This window comes from Typopeltis vanoorti, chromosome 17 (genome assembly GCF_054136105.1).
Source record: "Typopeltis vanoorti isolate ZY-2024b chromosome 17, IOZ_Tvanoo_1.0, whole genome shotgun sequence".
Taxonomy (NCBI): Eukaryota; Metazoa; Arthropoda; class Arachnida; order Uropygi; family Thelyphonidae; genus Typopeltis; species Typopeltis vanoorti.
This window is the reverse complement of record NC_143565.1, coordinates 90290512-90316238: the sequence shown is the minus strand read 5'-3', so window position 1 is coordinate 90316238 and position 25727 is coordinate 90290512. Positions and strand designations below refer to the sequence as shown.

At 33.8% G+C, this 25727-nt stretch overlaps 1 protein-coding gene across 1 annotated transcript in view; it reads right to left on the bottom strand.

The window, feature by feature from the left end:
* Positions 1-25727, bottom strand: part of defl (Integrator complex subunit 7) — a 301189-nt gene that overhangs the window by 189878 nt on the left and 85584 nt on the right. Inside the window, exons 8-9 of the mRNA XM_090407701.1 lie at positions 22251-22365; positions 12347-12454 (exon numbers count right to left, since the gene is read on the bottom strand). Of these exons, the coding sequence (XP_090263827.1) occupies positions 12347-12454; positions 22251-22365 (223 nt within the window). The remainder of the gene's footprint in view (positions 1-12346; positions 12455-22250; positions 22366-25727) is intronic.

Here is a 25727-nt window from a genome sequence, read left to right as displayed (position 1 = left end):
AGTTTACATTATTACTGGTTTCCAATCAAGTTTCATCCAAATTCATACATCATTTGTAATATCTCCAATACCATCAAAACTCACACTTCAGTGTTCTAAGATTACTAATTTTCTCAACTGACACTGATCTAGATCTTCACTTGGGTCTTTTTCCTGGCATCAAACAATGTATTTTGTTAAGTTTTCTTCATTCTATTTAGATCATTATACCACCTTAAATTAGCTCTGAGTATTGATATGAGTATAAAATGGATATCGTGAATGAATTTTGCTAATGATGTTAAGTTTCTTTCAAAATATCTTCATTTTCAGTATGATTCTATCAAATGATGCCATATGCTTACTTTCTTGATTTTTCTCAGAAATCTCATATCTATAGTCTTTGGTTTACAAACAACTATTTCCAACCCAATTAAGTCTTGTATACTATACTGATATATTCGGTGCTTTGGCTAATTTCTCTCTAATTCCATAGAAATTTCAGAATTCTCCACAACATACCAGTTTTCATATTTGCTTACCAAATGTGTTTACATGTTTTTATAAGTTCTCTAATGAGAAAGCAGGTAAGATTTTCCATATTTCCTTATTTTCATAGTTTTGTCTTTTCATTGCTGATTTTCACAATCACTTTTATACTAGATTTCTTACAGCACGTATTCAATTTTGTTAGAGTCCTCAAGACTTGAAGTGAATTTCTTTAGAAGTACAGTATAATCTGCATAAAGTGAAGAGGTGAATTTAATACCACTAATTTTGTAGCGGTTCAATACTACTTTCCTTCATAATGATGATGAAGAACAGTGGTGATAGAATGCATCCTTATATTACAAGGAAGATTCTACACATTCTTCAATTCTAGCTGCTGACTGCAACTTACATATTACAAGTACACATTATGCATTGCTCTGTAATATAACTGTAGTTTTGAATGCCTTTTCTTCTGCATATTATCACATGTATTTTCCAGAAATACAAACCTTAAAGTCATAATCTGTTCTTGCCAAACTCCTACTTGGTCTAAATTCAGGTTGTCCCAAAATTTCTCTTCCATAACTTTTCTTCTTGAGTATGCTTGCATAAATCTTACCTAGAACACTCAGTAAGAAAATTCTTTTGTATCAAAAATAATCAGAAAGAAATAAAAAACTTTGCATTGAATTTGACTTAGTCTCTCGAAGAAATTACAAGAGTGACCCAAAATTTTTAGAATTTTGACACTTTGATTTTAACTTCATAAAATTATAACTGAAAAACATTACTTAACAAAACATATGCCATTAGCTGGTTCTGTAGCTCAATCCATAACAGTGATTCCCTTTGAATGGAGAAACTTGGGTTGAAATTCCATTTAGGATGTGAAGCATCTTTATAAGAAAGACTACTGGTAGAAGTGATCAAGCCAAGATAAGTTTCAGTTTTTATAGCATTGGTGAAATTTTATTTACCTGTGACAGATTTGTCAAGGTTGGTGAGTCTGGTCATGAACTGCAACTTACAGTAAACAAATACAAAATGGCAGCGAGAAAAAGAACCGTGATGTGTAGCAAAAAAATCAAATGTGAGTGGTATAAATGTTTTGAAGATGGTTTGTTGTCAATATAGTAGCTATGTGGGGAGGAATGTGATGAATGTATCTGTAGAGAAAATGAACAAGAGAAGTGAGAACATGGATCTGCAAAATGTAATATTTCAATGGACTGTGAGATGTTAAATGAGGGTTGAAAATGAAGAGTGAAAGTAGTAGAAAAAGGGCAGATGGCAGTGAGGACATAATAGAGAATGGCATCTGAGAATGGAAGCGAAAGAACATGTGGGCTGAGAATATAATTTTGAGTATGGAAGAAGGTGAAGGAGCAAAATCAAGAGCTTTTGTGGCAACAAAAGAGAACAAGAATGCATGGAAATGACTCAAGAGTCACATTGTATGGAAATTCCATTATTAAAGGTGTAACAGATGAAAGGGTACACATTCCTATGATTAGTGTTTGATATGAAAAGTAAATGGAAGTAAGTAATATGAGAAGTAATTTTACATTTTTTTATATAATTTTACACAGTGATACTACTAGATTCTGCAAAGACTTATGAGAGGATTCTGCATCATGGAATTCAGGAGTTTATTCAGGAGTAGAGTTCCATAGAAGGCCTGAGACTGTTGGCATGCACAGGGCTCTGTTCTCGTACCACTACTATTTAATTTGTATATTAATGATATAAGAAAGGATATCAGAGGAATTATTCAGTTGCTTGCTGATGATGCAAGAATGGGTATAGCAAAAGTTAACAAAGATTATGCTAAAATTTTGCAGGCTGACTTAGATAGACCTGACAGTCCAGGCAAAGGAGAATGGATGGAAGTTTAATGGTGCAAAATGTAAGGTTATGCATTTTTGAGTAAAAAGGTTACCAGCTGTGTACCAAATTAATGGAACTGCACTCTAAGAAACTGATAAGCTATGGATTTTGGGATTAGTGGAGAAGGAGTTAAAGTTTAGAGGGTACATTGCAAAAGTGGCTAAAGCAGTTCATTGGATTACTTGGTTACTGAAGAATACCCTGATGAGCAAAGACAAGCAGGTTATTATACCTCTTTATCGAACCTCGGTAAAATCCCATCTTGACTACTGTACACGGATCTGATCACACGGGTTTCTTGGGAATGAGGATGAGGTGAAGAGAATCCAGAGACAAAAGACCAAGATGGTAGTAGGTCTATGGAATTGAACTTTATGCATAGGTTGAGGATTTGTGGGTTACAGAAATTGGTTGACAGGCAGGAAAGGGATGATATGATTGAGACATACAAATTACTGAAGCGTTTTTACAAGATTAATACAAGGGAAAATCTTCAAAATAAGTCTAGTGGTGGAAGAACTAGGGCCACTCTTGGAAACTAAGCAAAAGTGTAGTTAGCTGGGGTGTGAGGACTAGATTTTTTGCTTGGGAGTGATGAATGAGTTGAATAGGTTGCCAGAGTCTGTTGTGGGTGCCATGACTGAGTTCAATGCAAAGTATAATAGATACTACACAAGTGTCAGATAGTGTTTGGCAGATGTTTAGGGCTTCTCTTGATGAGTCTAAAGACTCTATGGAATTGACGTATAATAATAATAAATGAGTGAAAGAGAGTTAGTGATGGTTTTGTGAATGGGGGACAGGGAGAATATGAGGATAGATATCAGAGATTAAGAAGAGTTAAAGACAACAGCATGCTAGGAAGGGTAATTATTGTGTTACCTAGGTATTACAAAGATTTGAGATAGTGAGAAAAATATCATGAATGGTATGATAGCATAGCTGTGTAAAGAGAAAGAGGTGTAGTTTGCTGATGGGTGTAACACATTTGGGAGATGAATGGAAATGGAGAAAAGAGATTAAATGCATTTAAATGGATTGGGTGTGAATTAACTGGAAAGACTATCACAAGAAAGATATGTAATGATTGATATGCACAAGGGATCACAGGAAGTCAAAAAGTGATGTGAAAGAGAATGGAACAGGCAAGGCAGAAGTCTTGGTGAATGGAGAATAGTGTGATCAAATTAGAATGTGAGAAATGCAGGATGAAAAAAAAAAGGGGGGGGAGGTAGAGGTGGAGAGAGAGAGACAGTGTTAGGAAAACAAATTTTGGAAGCAGTAAAGAATGTATATATGGAGATAGTCAGTACAGAATGTGATGGTCTAAGATGAATGGGAAGTAGTTAAGTCTGGGAAAATATATAGAAAAGGGGTTATAAAGGTGGATGTGTAGAAGCAGATGTGGAAAAGTCACAAATGAGGTGTGATATGGGCAGGATTGGTTATAGACCAAGACATAAATTACTATGCATATTCAAGAATGCCAGCAGTATCAGAAATAATATAGATGAAACTGTGGCATTAATTGAGTTTATTTGCTAAAACAGCTGGAGGAAGTGAAACATGGTTGGAGGATGATATCCTGACAGGAAGAGAAATGGAAGATTTTTAATATTTTATGTGAGAATATGAAGGAGATTAATGCCAGCAAAAGATTGAAATGGAAGGGGAAATAGCAGCAGTTTGAAACAATATGCATGAGGGGAGTTTTGACAGAATGAGATATTTACTTGGATGTTGCAGAAGACTGGAAAATATGTGTGTGTGTGTGTAAGGAAAATAAAGAAACATTAGCTTAGTGAACATGAAAAGGGTGATCATTGTGGGTGATTTTAATTAGTAATATAAACTGGAATGAAGAGACAGCATCTGGTAATAAAGTAATGAATCTGGTAATGGATTCCTGAGGGGCAACTATCATAGGCAATATATAATAGAGGGTACACAAGAATCTTGAATCTGATCATATTATCAGAGGATGTGAATATATATTCTTTCTCCGGTTGATGAGAGTGACTGTGAAGTGAGTAGTTGAATTGGAACCAGCCATATGAGAAATTCTGTGAGGAAAGGATATTTGTAGAGCTATAGAACAAGCATGTTCTATCATCCTTATGAATACGACACTGTAAAGAGCTTGAGTGCAGAGGATATGGTGGAAGAGAGATAATGGTGAGCAAGAAGGAGCTATATTAGGAATTAAGTAAACTTATTAATAAGGCAGTAGGACTTGAAAACATACCACCATGTATCTTGAAGGAATGTTCCAAGAAGTCAATGGTCCTTGGCATACCTATTTTTCAGAAGAGTTGTGCAACAGGACAAGTCCCAAAGGAGTGGAAAGAGATTAAAATTGCAACCCCCTTCACAAAGTGGATGATAAGACTGAAGCTACAAATTACAGGCTAATCTGTGCATCTGAGGGTTATAGATAAGAAGTTGGAGAGGATGTTGATACTAGCAGTATTCCCTGTTTCAGCATGGGTTTGTAGTGAGGACATGTTTTAACAATGTACATATACTTCCTTTGGGATATCACTTTAGGAGCATGCACTTACACATTTTTTTTTCAGTCAAGAAGACATTTCGCTTGTCAAGTGAATTTGTCACCATGTAGTACTACTATAAAGTGACAAATTCACTTGAAAAGGAGATGCATATACAGTGGTATACTTGGATTTTTCAAAGGCCTCTGATGGACTGCCACACAACAACAACCTGTAACTAAACTGAAATAGATAGGGTTAGATAACAGACCAGTGTGTTGGATAGGTAATTACGTATTAGTGGTTCATGGGAAAATTCTCTGCCGAAAGTACATTTCTCCACAAAATTCATCGCAGGAAAATTCTTCAGCAGAAAATTTCTTTGAAGGGAAAATTCTTTGTGAGAAAATTGAAATAATAATGTAATAATGCACATACATGAAAAATGAATGCAAAACAAGACATTTTATAATTTTATCTCAAACACAGAAATACAGAAAGAAACTTCCTGTATTTCTGTATTATTTATTTAATTACATTTCATTTCACTTTTATAATATTTTTATTCTGTATAAAGTGAAATTAATATTTTATATTTTACTCCTCATTTAATAGTTTACAAAAGTGTGATAGGATGGTTAGGGAGTAAGGGCATCAAAATTTAAGAATGTTTATTTTTGTAATCTTTCACTATTTTTCTACACACTTAAGACACTCATCCAGATGTGATATTATTTTTTACTGAACTAATTCAGATGAGGTGCTTTTAAATTACAGGATATCCTTGTATTATGGAACTAACTGCATTTTTCCTGAGTAAAGATTTTAAGGCTATTACTATTTTACAAGGATAGTGTAAGACTATATGTGCACCTCTGAGTAATTATAATAAAGAAAATGATGATGAAATTACATAAATCCTTTCATGATGTAAATCAGCTTAAGGCAAAATTCCCATCTGCGACTGAAATTATATTATACCTGACAAGAATTAAGATCCTTAGTTTTACTAATATACCCAAGCATAAGCATACATAGTTTGTGAATGAAGTATCTTTCGAACTAGTCCACTTGTATATATATAGGCTGTTGACTTTATATAAACTTGATCAGTCAACATCCTCTATATAAAAAGACTAACTGTGCAAATAGTTTGTGCATAAACTTGTTTGCTTATGCCTGGAGTGTAAAAGATTAAAACAAGAATATAATTAATTGTTAAGTATAATATGCACAAATCTGGCCACCTGTTTTTCATAGGATAAGAATGTTTTAGACAGGGGCCAAAGAAGATTCATTAAGGCAGTGGCAGACCTCTGGAATTTGAAATATGAAGACAGATTGAGGAAGAGCTATTTGCAGAGCCTAGCCTTGCGAATAGAAGAAGGATAGAGGATATGATACCCATTTTCCCATCTAGAGTATTTTAATAATAAGGTGATGCACCTTTAAATTTGTTATGAAAAAAAATACTCTTGCTTCAAAGAAATGAACTGAACAAAGTACAGGAAGATGATTTAATGTTAAATCTGGTGTCAAATAAGGATGTACATTATCCCCTCTGTTATTCATTATCTATATAGATCACATTATGAAGGAAAGTGGTATTAAATCTGATATCAAAATTGGAGATGTTAATGTCAGCTCTTTGCTTTATGCAGACAGTTATACTTCTAAATAAATCTGCAAGATTCCATGGCTAAATTGAATAACTATTGTAAGATTTGGTATGAAGGCCAGAATAACAAGACAAAGACAATGAAAACAGGCAGAAGCATTGAAAATATCAACTGAATATGAACTGAATTGGAGAACCTATAGATCAAGTAAAACATTTCAGCTACTTAGGCACAAATTTTAGTGAAGATGGTAATTAAATATGGAAATAGACAACAGAATCAACAAAGCTGGTACGGTAGGAAGTCAAGTGAATAAATTTATATGGAATAAGAGAGAAATTAGTCAAAACATTAAACTAGTTGTATACAACTCTTTCTTTTAAGGTTACACGGTGACCAGCATTCAAGACACAAGACAGTGTTTAAACCAATTCTAAATTATGGATCTAAGAGCTGAGTTAGAAATAAAACACTTGACCGCAGATATGAGAGTCCTGAGTAAGATTAGAGGCATGAACATCATGGCAGTATCATATTAAAAGCAAGGATATTAGGAAAGAACTTGACATTGTTAGCATCCAGGAATGTGTTCGCAGAGCTAATCTCAGGTGGTATGATCACTTAAACAGAATGGGAGAGGAAAGATTAACAAGACTAAACATACACACGTAACCACAGTAATAAGATTTTTTAATAAGTAAATATTTCGTCCTAAGTATCATAGGATATCTTCAAACAATACTAGGAATCACATACAGTTAGGGTACATGCTTACAATGGAATCCCTCTATGCATGCAGTAGTATGTTATAGAATTAAATTAAAATATATCTGGAAAAAAAAAGGTTACATTAAAATGAGATAACATAAAGAAAATTATTTTACATAATTTAGGATGATAATTTTCCAGACTTTAGGGATAGTAAGAAAACTCATTATGGTTCAAATTAGGTCGGTGACATAGGGCTTCAGCACTTTCTTTATATAAACGTTCATGTTTATATAAAGATCTATGTAGAAATTTGGTATTTTTTCCAATGGATACTTTGGTTTGGGTTTTCAATTCCATGTTGTGCGAGGCCAGATTTCAGTGGTTAGATAAGATGGATATAGTCTTGATGTTCCGAAATGCATTTGCTAATGGATCTACCTGTCTGTCCATAGTAGGACAATTTATAGGAACATGGGACCTTGTACACACCAGGTAGCATCAGAGGTGAGAGTTTGTCTTTAGGAGAAGGTAACCAATTGTGGATCTAGTTGATTGGTTTGTAGGTAGCAGCCAATTTATATTTCCTCATAATTTTTGAAAGATGTTCAGAAATGCCTTTGATATAAGGTATGGTAGGGGTGTAAAACTGGTGGCCTGCAGGCCGCATGTGGCCCCCAAAGCAATTTCTTATGGCCCACTAAGCCTCAAGGAAAGATGAAAAAAAAAGGATAGTTGCTTTTTATAATAAAATAGAAATACCGTATTTACTCGAATATAACTCGCCCTCGCGTATCACTCCCATCCCTGATTTTACTTTATGAAAAAAAAAATTTTTTAAAGTTTTGCATATACATCGCACATGAAAATAAAGTTTAACCACTTTCACGTCAGGGCAATAACTCGCTTCCCACGGTAAACAACATGTCCTCCCCAACTGCCACTATACTGCAGATGCAAGGAAAACAAGTAGTTTTATTGTACTACTGAATAAAGTACAGTGATTTTATTTGGTGTCTGTGTAATATATTTTTCAACATGTGTAATATATTTCTTTAATGCAATTAGAGACAACTGGGATAAACACAGCACTAACTAATGAATCATGTCCCCTCCCACATTAACCATGCTGTTTCGACTCAAGCAGAACCATATGTTGCACTGGCAAACACAGTATCTAACTATAAATCTATTGTTTGTAGTTAGATATGTGTGAGTGCACCCACTAACTCAAATGCAAAGCAACAATAAAATTAATTTCGGTTTAATTTGGTTTAAATGCCATCTGTTGTAAATATTAATAAAAACAAAATTCAGCTAATGCCTTTTATTCCCGTAATATAAATATAATAAAATATTATTTTTTTTAATAATTTAGAATAAATAAAATTTTTGTTATTAATTTTCCAATTTATTTATATTCATTCTTTCACTTCTCTTCGATTCTAATTAGTGAAGGTTTTTTTTTTAGTCTAAAATTTTTTGCAGCCCACTTGAGATACACTTTTATAGCAAATGGCCCGCGATCCAATTGAGTTTGATACTTCTGAGGTATTGGAATCCTATGGGCTTGTTCTTGTATAGATTGATTTGTGGGAAAGCGACTGTTAAATTTTTGAGTTGTTTTTGGGTTGTATCCATTTTGTATGGCTGTATTTTTGATCGTTTCCAATTCTTGGTTTAAAGTTTCTTCGGAGGAGCAAAATCTGTATGCTCTGGTTACTAATGATTCCAAATATTTGAGATGGATGATGAGCAGAAGAATTATGAATATAGCAACCTGAAAATGTCGGCTTGCGACAGACAGAAGTGGAGATAGAACCATCTTCTTTTCTTTGGATGTGTACATCCAGGAAGGAAATACCCTGTGGAGATTTTTTCAAGCATGAATTTGATGTGAGGATGAAGAAAGTTGATTTTATCTAGAAACAAGTGTAGGTCTTGTTCAGAATGATCCCAGACAGCAAAGAAGTCATTGACATATCGTAGCCAGATTTTTGGTTTAGAATTAAAAGTGAAAAGTTTTTCCTTCAAGGTGCTCTAGAAAAAAGTTGACTAAGTTTGGTGATAAGGGAGACCCCATTGCTGTTTCTTCCTCTTGCTTGTAAATTTTTTCTTTCCAAGTGAAATATCCAGATGTAATAACAAATTTGAATAATTCAACAATATCGGATGGAAATTTTTGAGTTAGTAAGTCTATGGTTTCCTTATGGAGAGCATCAGTGAAGAGGGAAACAGTGTCGAAGCTAATTAGCATGTCAGTTCCCAAAAGTTGACTATCTTTAATTTTTGCATGAAACTCTGTGGAATTTTTAATTGATGAGGTTGAGTGGCCTATGAGAGGACGAAGAAGGTTAGATAAAAATCTTGATAATTTGTAAGTCGGGCTGCTGATAGAATCCATAATGGGTCTGAGTGGAACGTTATTCTTGTGAAGTTTAGGTAAACCATATATTTTAGGAGGCCTAGCATGGTATGTCCCGAGTTTTTTTATTGTTTCTTGATCTAGAGAAGAGGTTTCGTCTAGTAACTTGTTTAGTTTCTTGAGCTGTCTTTTTGTAGGATCATAATCAAATTGGGCATATGTATTTCAATCTTGGAGTAATAAATTAATCTTTTGGTCATATGAATTGGTATCTAGGACAACAGTGGTATTTCCCTTGTAAGTTCTAGTAATAATTATGTTTCTATTATGTTTTAAGGAGGTAAGAGTTTTCATTTCTGATGGTGGGATATTCAAGTCCGAAGGTTTGGCATCATAGATTATTTTTACAATTTCGAAATGTAGTCTATTGACTTCAATATTGGACAGATGGTAGATGTTTCTTTCAATGTTGTGCATTGAAAGAAATCTAAATATGGAATGCGTTTAAGTGAAATGGCAAATTTGCGACCTCTTGCTAGAACATTTAATTCATCTTTTCTGTTAGTGGTCGACTAGATAAGTTGACAACCCATTTTTCGGTCGGTAATCTGTTGGTATTTTTTTTTGGATCGATTTAACAAAATAAGGTATTTTTTATGTAGATTAATGTAACTTTTTTTTTTCAAATGCCATTTTTGAGACATTAGTAATCAATTATAGCAATTCTTGATTTAATGTACTTGATAATTTAGCTTCTAATTCTGTGATTTTTAAAATTGTTGCCAGTTCATGTTTATAGAAACTCTTAACTGATTAAGCAAATGTGGGAATGAGTTTAGCAAAGGCAGGAATGAGTTTATCACATCTGCACTTTTTTAAAAAAGAGATTCTGGCAAGTAGCTTTCCCTGTTTCAATTGTAGTTTGCCTAGTAAGTTTGTCTTCTGTGCTGTCAGTTCCCTGTGAATGAATAAGACTTTGTTGTATAATGAAACCTGTGGAGCATTTCATGACTAAACATACACACGTAACCACAGTAACTACTCCACAGGTTTCAGAAAGTGCTGAAGCCCTACGTCACAGACCCAATTTGAACCATAACGATGTTCTTACTATCCCTAAAGTCTGGGAAATTGTCATCCTAAATTGTGTAAAATAATTTTATATATGTTATCTGATTTTAATGTAACCTTTATTTTTTCCCAGATATATTTTAATTTAATTCTATAACACACTATTGCATGCATAGAAGGATTCCATTGTAAGCATGCACCCTAACTGTATGCGACTCCTAGTATTGTTTGAATTAACTGTACTAAAGATGTCCTATGATACTTAGGATGAAATATTTACTTATTAAAAAAATCTTATTACTGTGGTTAAGTGTGTATGTTTAGTCATGAATGCTCCACAGGTTTCATTATATAACAAAGATTAACAAACACAAGTGTTCTTTGCAGGTTGGTAGGAAAAAGATCCAGAGGAAGACCAAGATAAAGGTGATTGATATGGTAAAAAGGTACTTAGAAGTCAGAAATATAAGATCTAATAATGTTGGAGTCTTGACAGGTAACAGATTGATTTGGAGGAAAATTGTAGATAGGAAGTTAGTAATGATGTAAGTTTTTCGTGTAGTACTATCATATCCTGCACATCCCTTGAGAGTACACGTCAGGAATTTGATGATGACCTTTTCACTGCTTGTATATGGGAAATATATCTCTTCTTCATTACTTCAACCTTAGTATTTATTCTGGGTCTGGATCTCACTGATGAGACCTCAATAAATGTGGAAACCAGTCAGGGTAATGGCCCTTCTCATTATAATCATCATTATACCTTTCCATAGGGGATGTGCTTTGCATTATAGGATACTAAGATGGTGGCATATATGAAAAAGAAGCTTTTATGAACAGAAGCTTCTTTTCTATTCATAGAAGTAGATGATGCGGCTCACCGTAGTTGGTGGATTGAGTGATGGAGATGGAGAGTTGTAGAGTAGATGCTTTCCCTCAATGAGTCTTTGGACTCCAAGGAGTCCAAAGTACTTTTCAGTCCTACTGACATTCTTTAAACAAGTTATATGTATTAAAAAAAAAACCAATGGCAAGATGTATGAAGAAGCTGCTATTCATAGATGCTTCTTTTTCATATATCCCACCACCTTCTTCATGCTTCAGATTGAAGCATGAAGAAGGGTGGGATATATGAAAAATACAATCATTTTATTAAAAAAAAAATTGACTTGTTTAAGCCCTTTGTCTGCAAGGTCCATATTTAGTTTCTAGCAGTGGCGCACTCAGGATTTAATCTTGGAGGGAGCCGAGCACTCAAGATTTAATCTTGGGGGGAGGGGAAAATCTGACTGAGCATCTGCAGTGATCGCCAATACATGATACCCGTGATCTCCTCTGGCTCAGCTCGGACAAACAAAGTACTGCCCGAGCACTACTTCGTTCACAGCGACCAGGATTCCAGAGTGCTATAGGGTATTCCCACCTTATGTGACCACTAATTCATAAGTAGCATAGAAATAGAAGACACAACACAACATAAATTTTTAAAAAAAAATGAATTTTAATTAGGGAAAGATTTTTAGAAATTTTTCTGGTGTTTTTTCCTTTTTCTTTTGGAGGGGGCCCCTTGGCACCCCTCCCTGAGTGCGCCAATGGTTTCTAGAGCAGGATGTTTCCTGAATGTTTAACCCTTGGCCATGGTACAAACATATGGCAGGTTTACACCTTTTCAAGGGCAAGATTCACATTATAAAAAAAAAAAAAACTGTAATATGAAAGCAAAATAACCTTACCTTGAAAAACATGAATTGCAAGCTGAGTCAGTAGTTCCACAGCACAAGAACACAGCTTTATACTATTGTGGAAAACACATTCCTGACATAATTCTAAAACTCTGCTTCCTATCAAAATAGAGAAAAGATAAAATAACATAAGAATTAAGAGTAACCAATTAAAAAAAAAAAAAAAAATCTAAAATGATAAAATGTCTCTGTAAAGTGAGAAAATATTGTCGGAGGGAGGAGGATTAGATTTTTGCATACTCCCACTCAGGGAAATGAAATATTGTGATGTTTAGACCTGTACTCAAAAATGTAATACTATTTCAAATAATTCATTTCATCACTGTCAGTGTAGGAAAAGTTTATATGGAGATGAGTTTAGACTTCATCAGCAGACTGACTCAACTATTAGACAACCAAGATGAATTTAATACAAACCTTTCCACTAGATCGATGTAATATAAAATTGAAGAAAGTCACTTCCTGGCATCAAGAAACTGTTAAACTCAATCTTTTTCATGTAAATTCACCCAGAATATATGAAGCACCAAAAATTCATAAATGAGATACACTTCTATTCCCAACTGTTTATAGTATAAACCAGTGGTTCTCAAACTGGGTGCTGCGAAATTTTGAATAGTTTATTTGAAAAAAGCAAAATATTCAATTGCCACAAATAACTAAATCAAAAACAAAAAAATTATATATTTTGATTTTAATGGATGAAGCATATATAAAAATTATCATTTTTTGTATCACTCTTATATTATATCCTGGGATTTCATTAGATCACCGCGTGTTGTAGTAACTAGATATGTGACGGCACATAAATACTGGGGAAAATGAACTAATGAATGGTTAGTTGTCCTGCTGTCTGTTTCAGTATTTCTCTGTTCAGTGTGACAAGTATTATACATGATCATTTCCCCTAAACAAAAATCATGAGTCTTTTGTCATCGGTGAGAATAAATGAAGTACGATATTAAAGTCGTTAAATTCAGTGAGTAGAGGTTTTTCTTATTGTTATATATTCCAACTATAACGAGAGACATCGTAAACATATGTTTTACCTTTTTCCATCCGGAGAAAAAATTATTTACTTGAAATAAATTTTAAAATAAAATATTAAAGTTACATATGCCCTTCAAAATCATGAATAATTTTTTCCTTAAAAAAGAAGTGAAGATTCTGGCGATCAAGAAATGTCTACTTGTAGCAAAGCTAACGAACCAATTTGCACTAATAAATTATCAAAAACTGATACTTGCATTAATGAAGATTTGACTATTTTTAACATTCAGCAACAAAAAAGCACTAATGAAACAACAGAAACAGAAAGAATAAGTTCATGTAAAAAGGGAACAATGAAAAAGAATGTCAAAACTCATTTATATCAAGAGAGCTATCTAAAAATGGGATTTACGTGGTGTGGTGATAAATTAATTCCCAGAGCTAAGTGTATTTTGTGTGGTTTGGTTCTATCAAATGAGGCTATGGTTCCTAGCAAATTATTGTGACATTTCTCCACAAAACATGACAACTTGTCGAATAAAAATCCTGAATATTTCAAAGAGTTAATAAGATTACAAGAAAAACAAAGTAAAAGTTTTGTAAGAAAGTTTACAATTTCCGACCGAGTTCAAGAAGCGAGTTATTTAGTCGCTGAAATAATTGCGAAAGAAATAAAGCCTCATACTATCGGCGAAACCTTGATTCGTCCAGCCTGTTCAGCAATTGTGAGAACAATTTTTGGTACTGAGGCAGAAGAAGAAATAAAGAAGATTCCATAATAACTAATATTTAAGGAATTGACAGCGTATACTGGAAATATAGATTAAATAAACTTTAATATACACTTTCCGATATTTCGGCGAACGTTACGTTGCCATCTTCTTGGGAACTTACTAAAAAGACACGTGCACACAAGTACTAATACAACAAATGAGACTGAGGCTAGGACGCTAGCGTTTTCCTAAAGTCCTGATGATGCCCCCTGGCGGGCTATATTGGTAGTTCTTGGCCTTTGGGCTGAAGTTCTTTTGATAAAAAATAATCTGTTCTAATAATCAAGCCCTAACCACTGAACTGAATCACATCCGTGACACTTTCTCAGCCAACGGCTACCCCCTCCAAAAAATCCAAAAAATACTTAACCCAGTTATCCACAACCCACCACTCCCTTCCCTTCACAAAAAAGATTACTCTAAATCCATCACTATTCCCTACATCAGAGGCACCTCAGAAAAAATCAATAAAATCTTAAAAAAAAACATGACTTGACCACTTGTTACAGACCACATAGAAAACTGGCATCCCTTATCCGCTCCACCAAAGACCAACCACTTCCCCTAGACCTACCTGGTGTATACCAGGTCCCCTGCAGCTGTAAACTGTCCTACTTTGGCCAAACAGGCAGGACAGCAAATATCAGAATCTCAGAACACAAGGATTACATCCGATTTCACCAGTACAGCCACTCTGGGCTTGCAGACCACGCTCTGGATACTCGCCACAGAATAAGATGGAAGAAAGCCACAGTAATACACCGCAGCAAGTTCAAGTATGAAAGACTATTCATGGAATCAGCCTCGGCCCTTAGGAACATGCCAAACCTCAACAAATTTGGATGCATGAAACTGCCCCAAATTTGGGAAACTTTTATCAAAAGAACTTCAGCCCAAAGGCCAAGAACTACCAATATAGCCCGCCAGGGGGCATCATCAGGACTTTAGGAAAACGCTAGCGTCCTAGTCTCATTTGTTGTATTAGTACTTGTGTGCACGTGTCTTTTTAGTAAGTTCCCAAGAAGATGGCAACGTAACGTTCGCCGAAATATCGGAAAGTGTATATTAAAGTTTATTTAATCTATATTTCCAGTATACGCTGTCAATTCCTTAAATATTAGTTATTATGTCTAACCAGCGTATAAGCCTCTCAACAAGAATAAAGAAGATTCCATTATCAAATGATACTATGAGTAGACATATTAATGATCTGTCAGTCAATATTGAAAAGTCAGTTATAACCAAAATAATCGAATCAAAATTTTTCAGTTTGCAGTTAGATGAGTCAACTGATATCGGTGGTAAAGCACACTTACTTGTTTTTACTCGATTCGTTGAAAATTATAATATTATCGAAGAATTTCTATGTTGCAAGGAATTCAAAAAAACTACGACGGGAAAAGATGTTTTTGATATAATGAACACATATTTTAATACAAATGGTCTATCTTGGAAAACTTGTGTGGGTATATGTACAGATGGTGCACCTTCTATGGTTGGAATTACAAAAGGGTTTGTTTCCTTTGTTAGAAAAGAAAATGAGATATTTTCTTTATATAAAATCATTATAATGACTCATTGCTTCATTCATCGTGAATCATTGGTGGCAAAGACAATAGGCTTGGAATGAAAAAGTGTATTAGAAGAAATCATTCAGATGGTTAATTATATCAAGGCCAGACCATTAAAATCTAGAATATTTGCAGGACTATGTGAAGAGACGCAATCTCATTAAAAGAATCTTCTTCTTCATACCGAAGTAAGGCTTTCAAAAGGTCGCGTATTGGATCGTTTTTTTGAACTTAAAGAAGAAATATTAATGTTTTTCCAAAATGAAGACAAACCAGAATTCTATAAATTATTACAAGATGATTTTTGGTGTTCCAAACTAGCCTATTTAACAGACATATTCAATCATCTGAACAAACTGAACTCCAACATGCAAGGAAGAAATTAGAATATTTTGACATCTACAGATAAAATTAAAGCTTTTAAAGATAAAATAAAAATGTGGAAGATAAAATTAAGCACCAACAATGTAGAAATGTTCCTTAAAGTTGCCTCCAGAAAATGTAAGAACACTATCTGCAAAAGCTTATTTACAGTCATTTAACATTGTTAGAAGAAAAAATTGATTATTTTCCAGACGTTTCAGTCAATTTATACAATTGGATTCGAAATCCATTTGTAGAGTCAACATCAGCAATGAGTGAGTTAAGTCTTATAGAAGCCGAAGAATTAATTGATATAAGTAACGATCGTACATTGAGATTGAAGCATTCAAAAATGTGTCTGAATTCATTTTGGATAACAACTATGAAGGAGTACCCCAATATAGGATTCAAAACACTTATCATCTTATTGCAATTTTCTACATCTTATTTGTGTGAACTGGGTTTTTTGCACTAGTAAATATTAAAACAAAGAAGAAAGAAAGACTAAAGGTCCTTGAAAATGAGATGAGAATGTATCTCTCAAAAACAAGGCCTAATATCAAAGAAATATGCAAACAACACAAGGCACATATTTCACATTAAATTCATATTTTATTATCTGAACCTTTATAATAGCTTTTGTTTTGTATGTTTTTGGGTTGTTTGAAAATAAACCAATTTAGTTTAAATAAAATTTGTTTTCTTTTAAACACGCTTTCCTTCATATCTTTAGTATCTGTAATATCAATTTATTTATGGGTTATATATGTGAGTCTTTCAGAATCAATTAATCGGCACTTTACTCTCTATAAAAAGCAAATAATACTAAGGGTGCCGTGAAATTTATTTATTGATTTTAGTGTGTCGCCAGACAAAAAAGTTTGAGAACCACTGGTTTAGATAATACTTCATTACTTCACTATTCACTAACAAAACCATTAACCGAGACCCTAAATTTGTTCAAGTCACATTTCCCTCAGATATACATGGATTCTCATAATGAAATTTAATGGAACAAGCACAGCACAAGGAGAAATAATTAAACAGCAGATTTAACCTGCTGTTTAATTATTTTCAACTCTTATTTCAATATTCCATCTCATTGCAGAGATATCTTCAAGAATGCAATGATAAAATTGTAATATCATACACAAAAACACGCACAACAACAACAAGTGGAAGAAAACAGACTACTTAAAGCCTAAAGATCCTCCCACACTCAGTGGGATCATAATTTAACAGTTTATAATCTAAAAGTGGATCTCTAAGTAGCAGATTCAAAGTGCACAGAGTTACTTTTGCCAGCTCTAGTAATATGAGGGGGACTAGAAACTTCTGATAAACACCTAGAACAAAAATGATATTAAAGCAACTGACATAACCACAAGAATGAACGTATGAGGATATAACAATAGAAGATAATAAGTTACCTTCATAACTCTGCTACTAGTATGTTCTTTCTTGTGATTATATTAGTTGCTTTAATATCATTTTTGTTCTAGGTGTTTATCAGAACTTTCCAGCACTATCTCCTCATAATTACGTTATGGTCTTTGCAGAGTTTGCAAAGTCCATAGAGCTGACTACTGGAGAGATTTCTTTTAGGCAGTGATGCTAGTGATAAGATGTTAGGTGTGCAAAGTCTGATTTTTCTGGCAATGTTAGGAGGTAAATATTACATAGCACGCTAAATACGTATTTACGTACATGAATTATTCAGTAAGACAGAAACACCTAGCCAACATAACAGAGCCTCCATTTCCCCCACAAGTTCCGAATACAACACGCTGTTGAAACGGCTCACACCCTGTTACTCCCTACTATGACTTTTTCCCCCATCAATCTCTCCTCTTCTCCAAAAATAAAATTTCTATCTTCTGATCCTTCTCTCACACTGTCTACCCACCCTCAATAATAATAATATTATTATACATATAAAAAACCTGGATTTTTTCAAAATTCCCCCCACATTACTTTACCCCCACTTTCTCCAAACCCCCTTCCTTTAACAGCTTAACAGCAGATGAATGCATATTGCCAGGATAAGGAGACAGAAAACAACATCCAAAAAAAAAGTATGTCTGAATTTATAGTTACTCCACATGGAAATGGAAAATATATTAACTAGATGAGACAGCCATGCACCCCTTCCTCCCCCCTCCTCCCCCACACACACTTTCTTAAAGAACCAAGCACTCAACACAGCCACTCTCGAATCAGTGTTTTGGTTGTGTTAAGCATCATGATATGTTTGCTATTTGGCCACACAATCCAGATACATTAGATACATTTTTAGTAGATTTAAATAGTCAATACCCTAAAATCCACTTTGCAGTAGAAAAGGACTCTAATAACCATCTGCTCTTCCGAGATACACTAGTCACATACCTCCAAATGGTTCATTATCTGTTTCTATTTATAGAAAACCTACACATACTGGGAAATAGCTGCACACAAACAAATGCGCCATCATCCAGCTCAATAATATGGTATCATAAAAACACTAACTCACAGAACCAGAGTATTGATAATACTAACTGAACTCGCCTACATTTGCCACACGTTTAAGTCAATAGCTATAATCACCAAAAATAGAAAAAATACTAAATGCCCCTCCCTCACTTAATACACTAGACCATAGCAAAACTGTTAGTATCCCATACATTCAGAGCACATCTGAAAAGATATCCAGAGTGTTTAATAAATATCAGCTCCTCACCACATTTAAACCATACAAATTGGAAACCTTCATCCATTCAACTAAGGTGAAACTCTCTCCTTTATCACATCCAGAAGTACATGAAGTGTCCTATACTTGTGATCTGGCTTACTATGGATGGATGGAAAGATCTGCCTAGGAGAACATAAAAAATACATTTGGCACCATCATTATGGCAATATACTTGGGCAGCAAGAGGATTGAAATCAATATTAGATTACTTCATATTAAATGAAAAGACATCAAAATTTTCACTAGATGTTAGAGTTCACAGAGGATATGAAATAAGCAGTGACCACTTCCTTGTTAAAATAAAATTAAGATTACCACCTAAATGGCTACAAGTAACAAGAACAGAAAGAAAAATTGAAACATTTGATTATAAAACTAGACTATTGAATGACACAAATGTACAATGGCTATATGAACAAAGAATTAACCAGTATCTAGATAAAATAAAACAAAATGAAGAAATAGAAATAGAATGGCTTAATATAAAAACGATACGAAATGCAGCAGCAAATGAAAGCTTAGGAAAGACCAAAAAATTCAATAAAAGAAAAAAACCGAAGATCTGGGATGATACAATCAAAGAAATAATCAAAAAGAAAAAAGAAGCCTATCACAAATCGTTAAGCAGTAAAAGATTAGAAGATGAAATAGAATATAAAAGAATAAGAGCCATAGCTAAAAGAGAAGTCAGAAAAAGACAGAGAATCATGGAATAAATTTGTTTCTAATTTAGAACATGATTTATATAAAATAAGACCCAATGTATATAAGATTTTGAAACACCTAAATGCAGATACCAAAGAAAACATAAAATTAAACACTGAAATGAAATTAGAAGAATTTCTAAATTACTACACAGAACTGTGGACAGACAAATATTTTAAAAAAGACAACTGGCAAACAATTAACGAAAATGAAAAGGAAATAACTGAAGAAGAATTAGAAATCAGCCTGAAAGAAACAAGAAACGGAAAATCACCTGGAGAAGATAAGCTAGGTTCAGAACTATATAAATACGCAGGAACAAGATTCAAAGGAAGACTCTTATTATTTTTAAATAAAATTTACTCAACTGGTATCCCCCCCAATAGAATGGAAAAAAGCAATTGTGATTCCTATCTTTAAGAAAGGTAATAGAGATGACCCTAAAAACTATAGAGGTATCAGTATACTAAATTCATGTTACAAAATATACAGCAGAATCTTAAATAACAAACTAATGAAATATTCCGAAAACTTTATTCTAGAGGTACAAAATGGATTTAGAAAAGGACGATCATGTATAGACCCAGCCTTCTGCCTAAAATTAATAATAGAGAAAAGAAGAGAATATAATTTAGAAACACATATTGCATTTATTGAATTTGAAAAAGCATTTGACAAAGTTAAAAGAAACGTATTATTTAACATATTAAAAGAAAGACAAATACCAAATAATATCCTAAAAGCTATCACAAGTATATATGAAAATAATCAAATACAAATAAGATTAAATCATGAGCTATCATATACAAGAGAGATAAACCAAGGGGTCCGACAGGGATGTCCCCTCTCAGCAACTCTTTTTAATATCTACTTAAATGAAATAATAATAAATTGGAGTAAAAATTTACATCAAGGAATTAAACTTTCACCTACAGTTAACTTCAACACTCTCCTCTTTGCAGACGATCAAATAATAATTACAAATTCTGAAGATAACTTACAGAAAGCTATTTTAAATCTAAATGAGATATCCAAAGATTATGGTATGATAATATCAATGGAAAAATCAAAAACTATGGCCTTTAAAGGACAAGATCCAGCAAGAACTAAAATAGTATTAGATAACAAGATCTTAGAACAGGTGAATTCATTTAACTACCTAGGATGTATGATCACTTATGAAAATGAAAAAGATATAAACATAAAAATTGTAAAATATTTAAAAATAACAGGAGTAATTAACTCTATATTTAAACCAAACCTAGTTCAAAAACAAACCAGGCTAAAAGTATACAATACATTAGCCCTACCAGTCTTAATGTATGGAAGCGAAATCTGGACAATAAAACAAAAAGACAAACAAAGATTAACAGCAGCAGAAATGAAGTTTATGAGAAAAATTGCAAAGTATACCCTATTTGATCACAAAAGAAACTAAGATATTATGAAAGAATTAAACCAAGAACCAGTAATTGAAAAATTTTAAAAATATAAACATAGATGGATGGAACACGTTCAAAGAATGAAAACAGAACGATTACCAAAACAAGCCTTAAAGTACAAGCCATTAGGAAAAAGAAAACTAGGACGTCCTCTTAAACGATGACTTCTAAGGCGGAACAGGCCATACTAGGCCTAAATCCTTGATACGTATGATGATGATGATGGCAATTTAAGACTAGCAGGCCATGTCTTGGATACCTCTTCACATAGGATCAGATAGAAAAAACACAAGTGTTACACAGAAGACAGTCTCTCTGACATTATAAGTCAGAGGGACTGTTTTTGGAACCAGCAGCAGCTTTAAAATATTCCCCCAAACCTCAACCACTATGGCTGTATTAATTTGCCATAAATCTAGGAGACAGTAAGTTTGGGATCAAATTAATACCCGTTAACTCTCTTTTTATTCAACAACAGAAGGCACCAATTAGGACTTAGGTTCCTTGTGTTTTATTATTATTAATACAACTTGACACCTTCAAAGACTGATTGCAAGAGGATACTCCACACTGCTACATAAATCTCACTGTCTCCCCTACTACTTGATTCTCCAATTACAACACAATGACACCACCACCACCATTTTTTGTCTGTAAACTGCATGTGTTCTCATGACTGATTTGTCTATATGTAGGATGAAAAACCTGAGTTTCCAGGAGGAAAAATCCTGCTACCTCCACATGGATCAGTTAACTCAGCTTCAATTGAAAAAGCCCATATAAAGTTAAATAAACAAAACAAGCTGTCAGGCAGTGAAAACTAATTTAAGTACTGATAAAGGAAAAACATACATGCTCCTGGGCAGAGCTTGTGTCTTTTAAGTAGTGCAAACTAAGGCTAAGGCAAGTACTCCAATGAAGGTTATATTTTCATAAGCTCTCTGGTAAATTTTGAAATTTCTTTAACTTATTTGTATACTTGGCTATAAAATATGGATGGATTCATAATTATCCTCCATTCTGATATCTTATTTATGCTACATTGAAATCTTTCAGCTTTACACTTTAGTAAATGTAAATCTTGATTTGTATGTGGTGAATTTTATACCATCATACTTGCAGAATATGTTTACTAACTATAAAAGATTGATTTAAAATCTTTTATAAACCAAAAAAAAAAAAAAAAATCATTTAGTGACTTTTATTTGTATAAATACATAATTTGCTCATATCGCCTGTGAAAATAGATTGTTTAAACCATTATTATAGTCAATATTAGTAACACTATCCAGACACACACACACACATATATGGACATACCTCGGCATATTTCAAATTTATCTACAGCCACTGAATGAGACAACGCAACAAGAACAGACAATGCACCACACTTTAAACTTAAGTAAGGGGTGCTCAGAGCATAAATCACCACTTCCTAGAAAATAAAATATGCAAACCATGTATAAAATGTGAGTAAAATCTATTTTGATATGCACATATATAAATATCAATTACTTCAACAGATTTTTTAAAAACGTTTCTCTTATTATTTATATTTTTTTCAGTTTATGTCACAAAATGTTTACCTATTAGATCTGTTTTGGTCATTTATCCATCTCTTGGATGAATGGGTTTTAGTACAATAAATACTGTACATGTAAACCTTCTGGCAGGTCCCGCAACATATAGAGAGCACGTTCCCGTGGGTGGTGGATAGGAGAGCCCACCAGATATGGTGGGGTGGTTCAAATATCTTGAATAAGGACTCATGGACCAACAGGGCCATAAGGGGCAATCATCATCATTGTAAGGAAATTGGCATTCACATGGTCCCCTAGCTGGATCTATCCTCCTCTTCCTGGATTCTCACAATGTCAAGTTCTTTCCTAATATCCTCATTTTTAATATGATATTGCCATTGATGCCATCTGTTAATGCCCCTAATCTTTCTCGGGACTCTCATACCTGCAGTCTCTAGTCTTTGGTCCAGTGTTTTACTTCTGACCCAGCTCTCAGATCCATAAGTTAAAACTCGTTTGAACACTGTCTTGTATACAGCTAATTTAGTGTTCTGACTAACTTCTCTCTTATTCCATATGAATTTATTCAACTGACTTCCTACCATACAAGCTTTGTTGATTCTGTTGTCTATTTCCATATTTAATTTACCATCTTCACTACAAATCGTGCCTAAGTAGCTGAAATGTATTACTTGTTCCACAGGTTCTCCATTCACAATGCAGTTGACATTTTCAATGATTTTGCCTATTTTCATTGTTTTTTGTCTTGTTATTGCTCACCTTCATACCATATCTATTACAACAGTTATTCAATTTAATCAGGGAATCTTGCAGAGTTGTAGTGGATTTATTTAGAAATATAACATTGTCCACATAAAGCAAACAGCTGACATTAACATCTCCAATTCTGATATTATGTTTAATACCACTTTCCTTCATAATGTTATCCATATAGATAATGAATAACAGAAGGGATAATGTACATCCTTGTCTCACCCAGATTTAACATTAAACCATCTTCCTGTACTTCCTTCAATTCTAACTGCTGACTTACAACTCAAATAAAGACAAAGTATTGCTTGATATAATGCCCCACTGACACCATATAACTGTAGCATATTGAATAGCTTCTCTCTTGGCACCTTGTCATATGCCTTTTCCAGATTGACAAAACTTAAATACAGATCTTTGTTATATTCCCATGATTTCTCATCTATTTTTCTTAAAGTGAAGATCTGATCCTGACAGCCTCTTTTGGCCTGAATCCAGCATGTTCTTCAGCAAGCTTTTCTTCCACAATTCTTCTCAACCATTTCTCAAGTATACTTGCATAAATCTTACCAGGAACACTCAGTAATGAAATGCCACTGTAAATCTTACATTCAGTTTTATTTCCCATTTTATATATGGGTACTATAAGAGCTCTACTCCAATCATCAAGAATTCGTTCCTCTATCCAGGCCTTCTGAACTATGCAGTGTAGCCACAGTAGGACTTTTATACCTCCATACTTCAGCATTTCTGGTCGAATATCATCTATTCTTGCTGCCTTTCTACATTTCAAGCCTTTGATGGCTTTTTCCTACTTCAAGTATGGATATATATTCCTGACTGCATGTCTGTGGAGTGTTTTTTACCACTTTGCTATCACTGCTTGTTTCATTTAGCAATTTTTCGAAGTAATTACTCCATACTTCAAGGTTTTTTTTTTCCTCCAGTTTTCATGTCACCTTTATCATGTCTAATTCCTTTTACAACTCTTTCCTCCATTTCTGAGCTTCTTCAACAACCTCCAGAATATCTTGCCATCATCTTGATATTTATTTTCTATGTTCTTACCAAAGTCTTCCCATGACTTTTGTTTAGCTAGTTTTATACAGTGTTTAGCTTTCTTACATTTGTCTCTGTATTCTCTAAGAGCACAAGCTGATTTATTTGCAAAAAACTTTTGATATGCTTTTCTTCTTTTCTTTCACTGTTTCTTTAACTTCCTGTGTCCACCATGGAGTTCTGATTTTTCTATCCTTTCAGACAACCTCACAAGATGCCTCTCTGGCTGAATCAATCAGGGTTTTCTTCAAAGCTTGCCACTGAATCTGTAAGGTTTGGTTCCTGTTCTCAAACTCTTTCATTTTTTCTTCAATAATCTTTGTGTATTTTAGTCTACAGTTTACATCTGAGAGCTGCTAAACTTTTATTCGCTTTAAAACTTTCTTACATGTTATTCTTTTCAATATGAAATTCAATTTTATCCTGCCCAAGACTAAGTGGCGATCACTTCCAATTTCAAATCCTCTGTACACTCTGGTGTTCTGCACCAGGGAGAAAACATCACTATCGACAATAACATAGTCAATGAGACTTTTCTTATTCCTTGCCTCCTCTCTCCATGTGAATTTGTGCACATTTTTATGTTGGAATAATGTGTTAGTAATAACCAGTCCATGTCCTGAGCAGAAACCCAACAGGTATTTGCCATTTTTATTAGCTTTGGTCTTTTCACCAAATTTTCCCAAAATAAAATATTTTTGTATGTCTGACAATCATTTCCTACTCTGCTATTTAGATCCCTAAAAAAGACCAACTTTTCATTTTTCATTGCATCAGTTGCTTTCTCTAAAGCCCCTCAAAAAATTACTCCACATCTACCTTAGCCTATCCTTCTGTGGGACCATAGGCACAAATAAGTCTCATTGTCCAGTTCCCCATTCTCATATTTGCCCACATCACTCTACTTGAGACTGCCTGCCATTCTCATAGGTGTGTTGAATACTATGGCTACTCCTTTTCCTTGATTGTCACTGCATGAATATAACATTTTGTTATTATTGCTCAGAAAGATTTCACCAGTTTTTGTCTTTTTTATTTCCGTCACCCCTATTATGTCGATCTGGTACTTATTCAATTCCTCAGCTAGCTCCATTTCTTTGCCATTCAGGCTTCTTATGTTGATAGTACTGATCTTTAATTCTGGTGATGTTTAGTTGGGGTGTGTTTTCAGATTTGTTCCAGTAGCTGACTTTTCCAAATGAACAAAACTTAAATATAGATCCTTGTTATATTCCCATTATTTCTCAACTATCTATCTTAAATTCAAATTCTCATCCTGATAACTCCTGTTTGACCTGAACCCAACTTGTCCTTTTCCAAGTTTCTCCTCCACAATTTTTCTTAGTCTCTTTTCAAGTATGATTGTATAAATCTCACCTGAAACATTAAGCAGAGTAATCCCTCTGTAAATCTCACATTCAGTTGTATTTCTCTTATAGATAGGTAG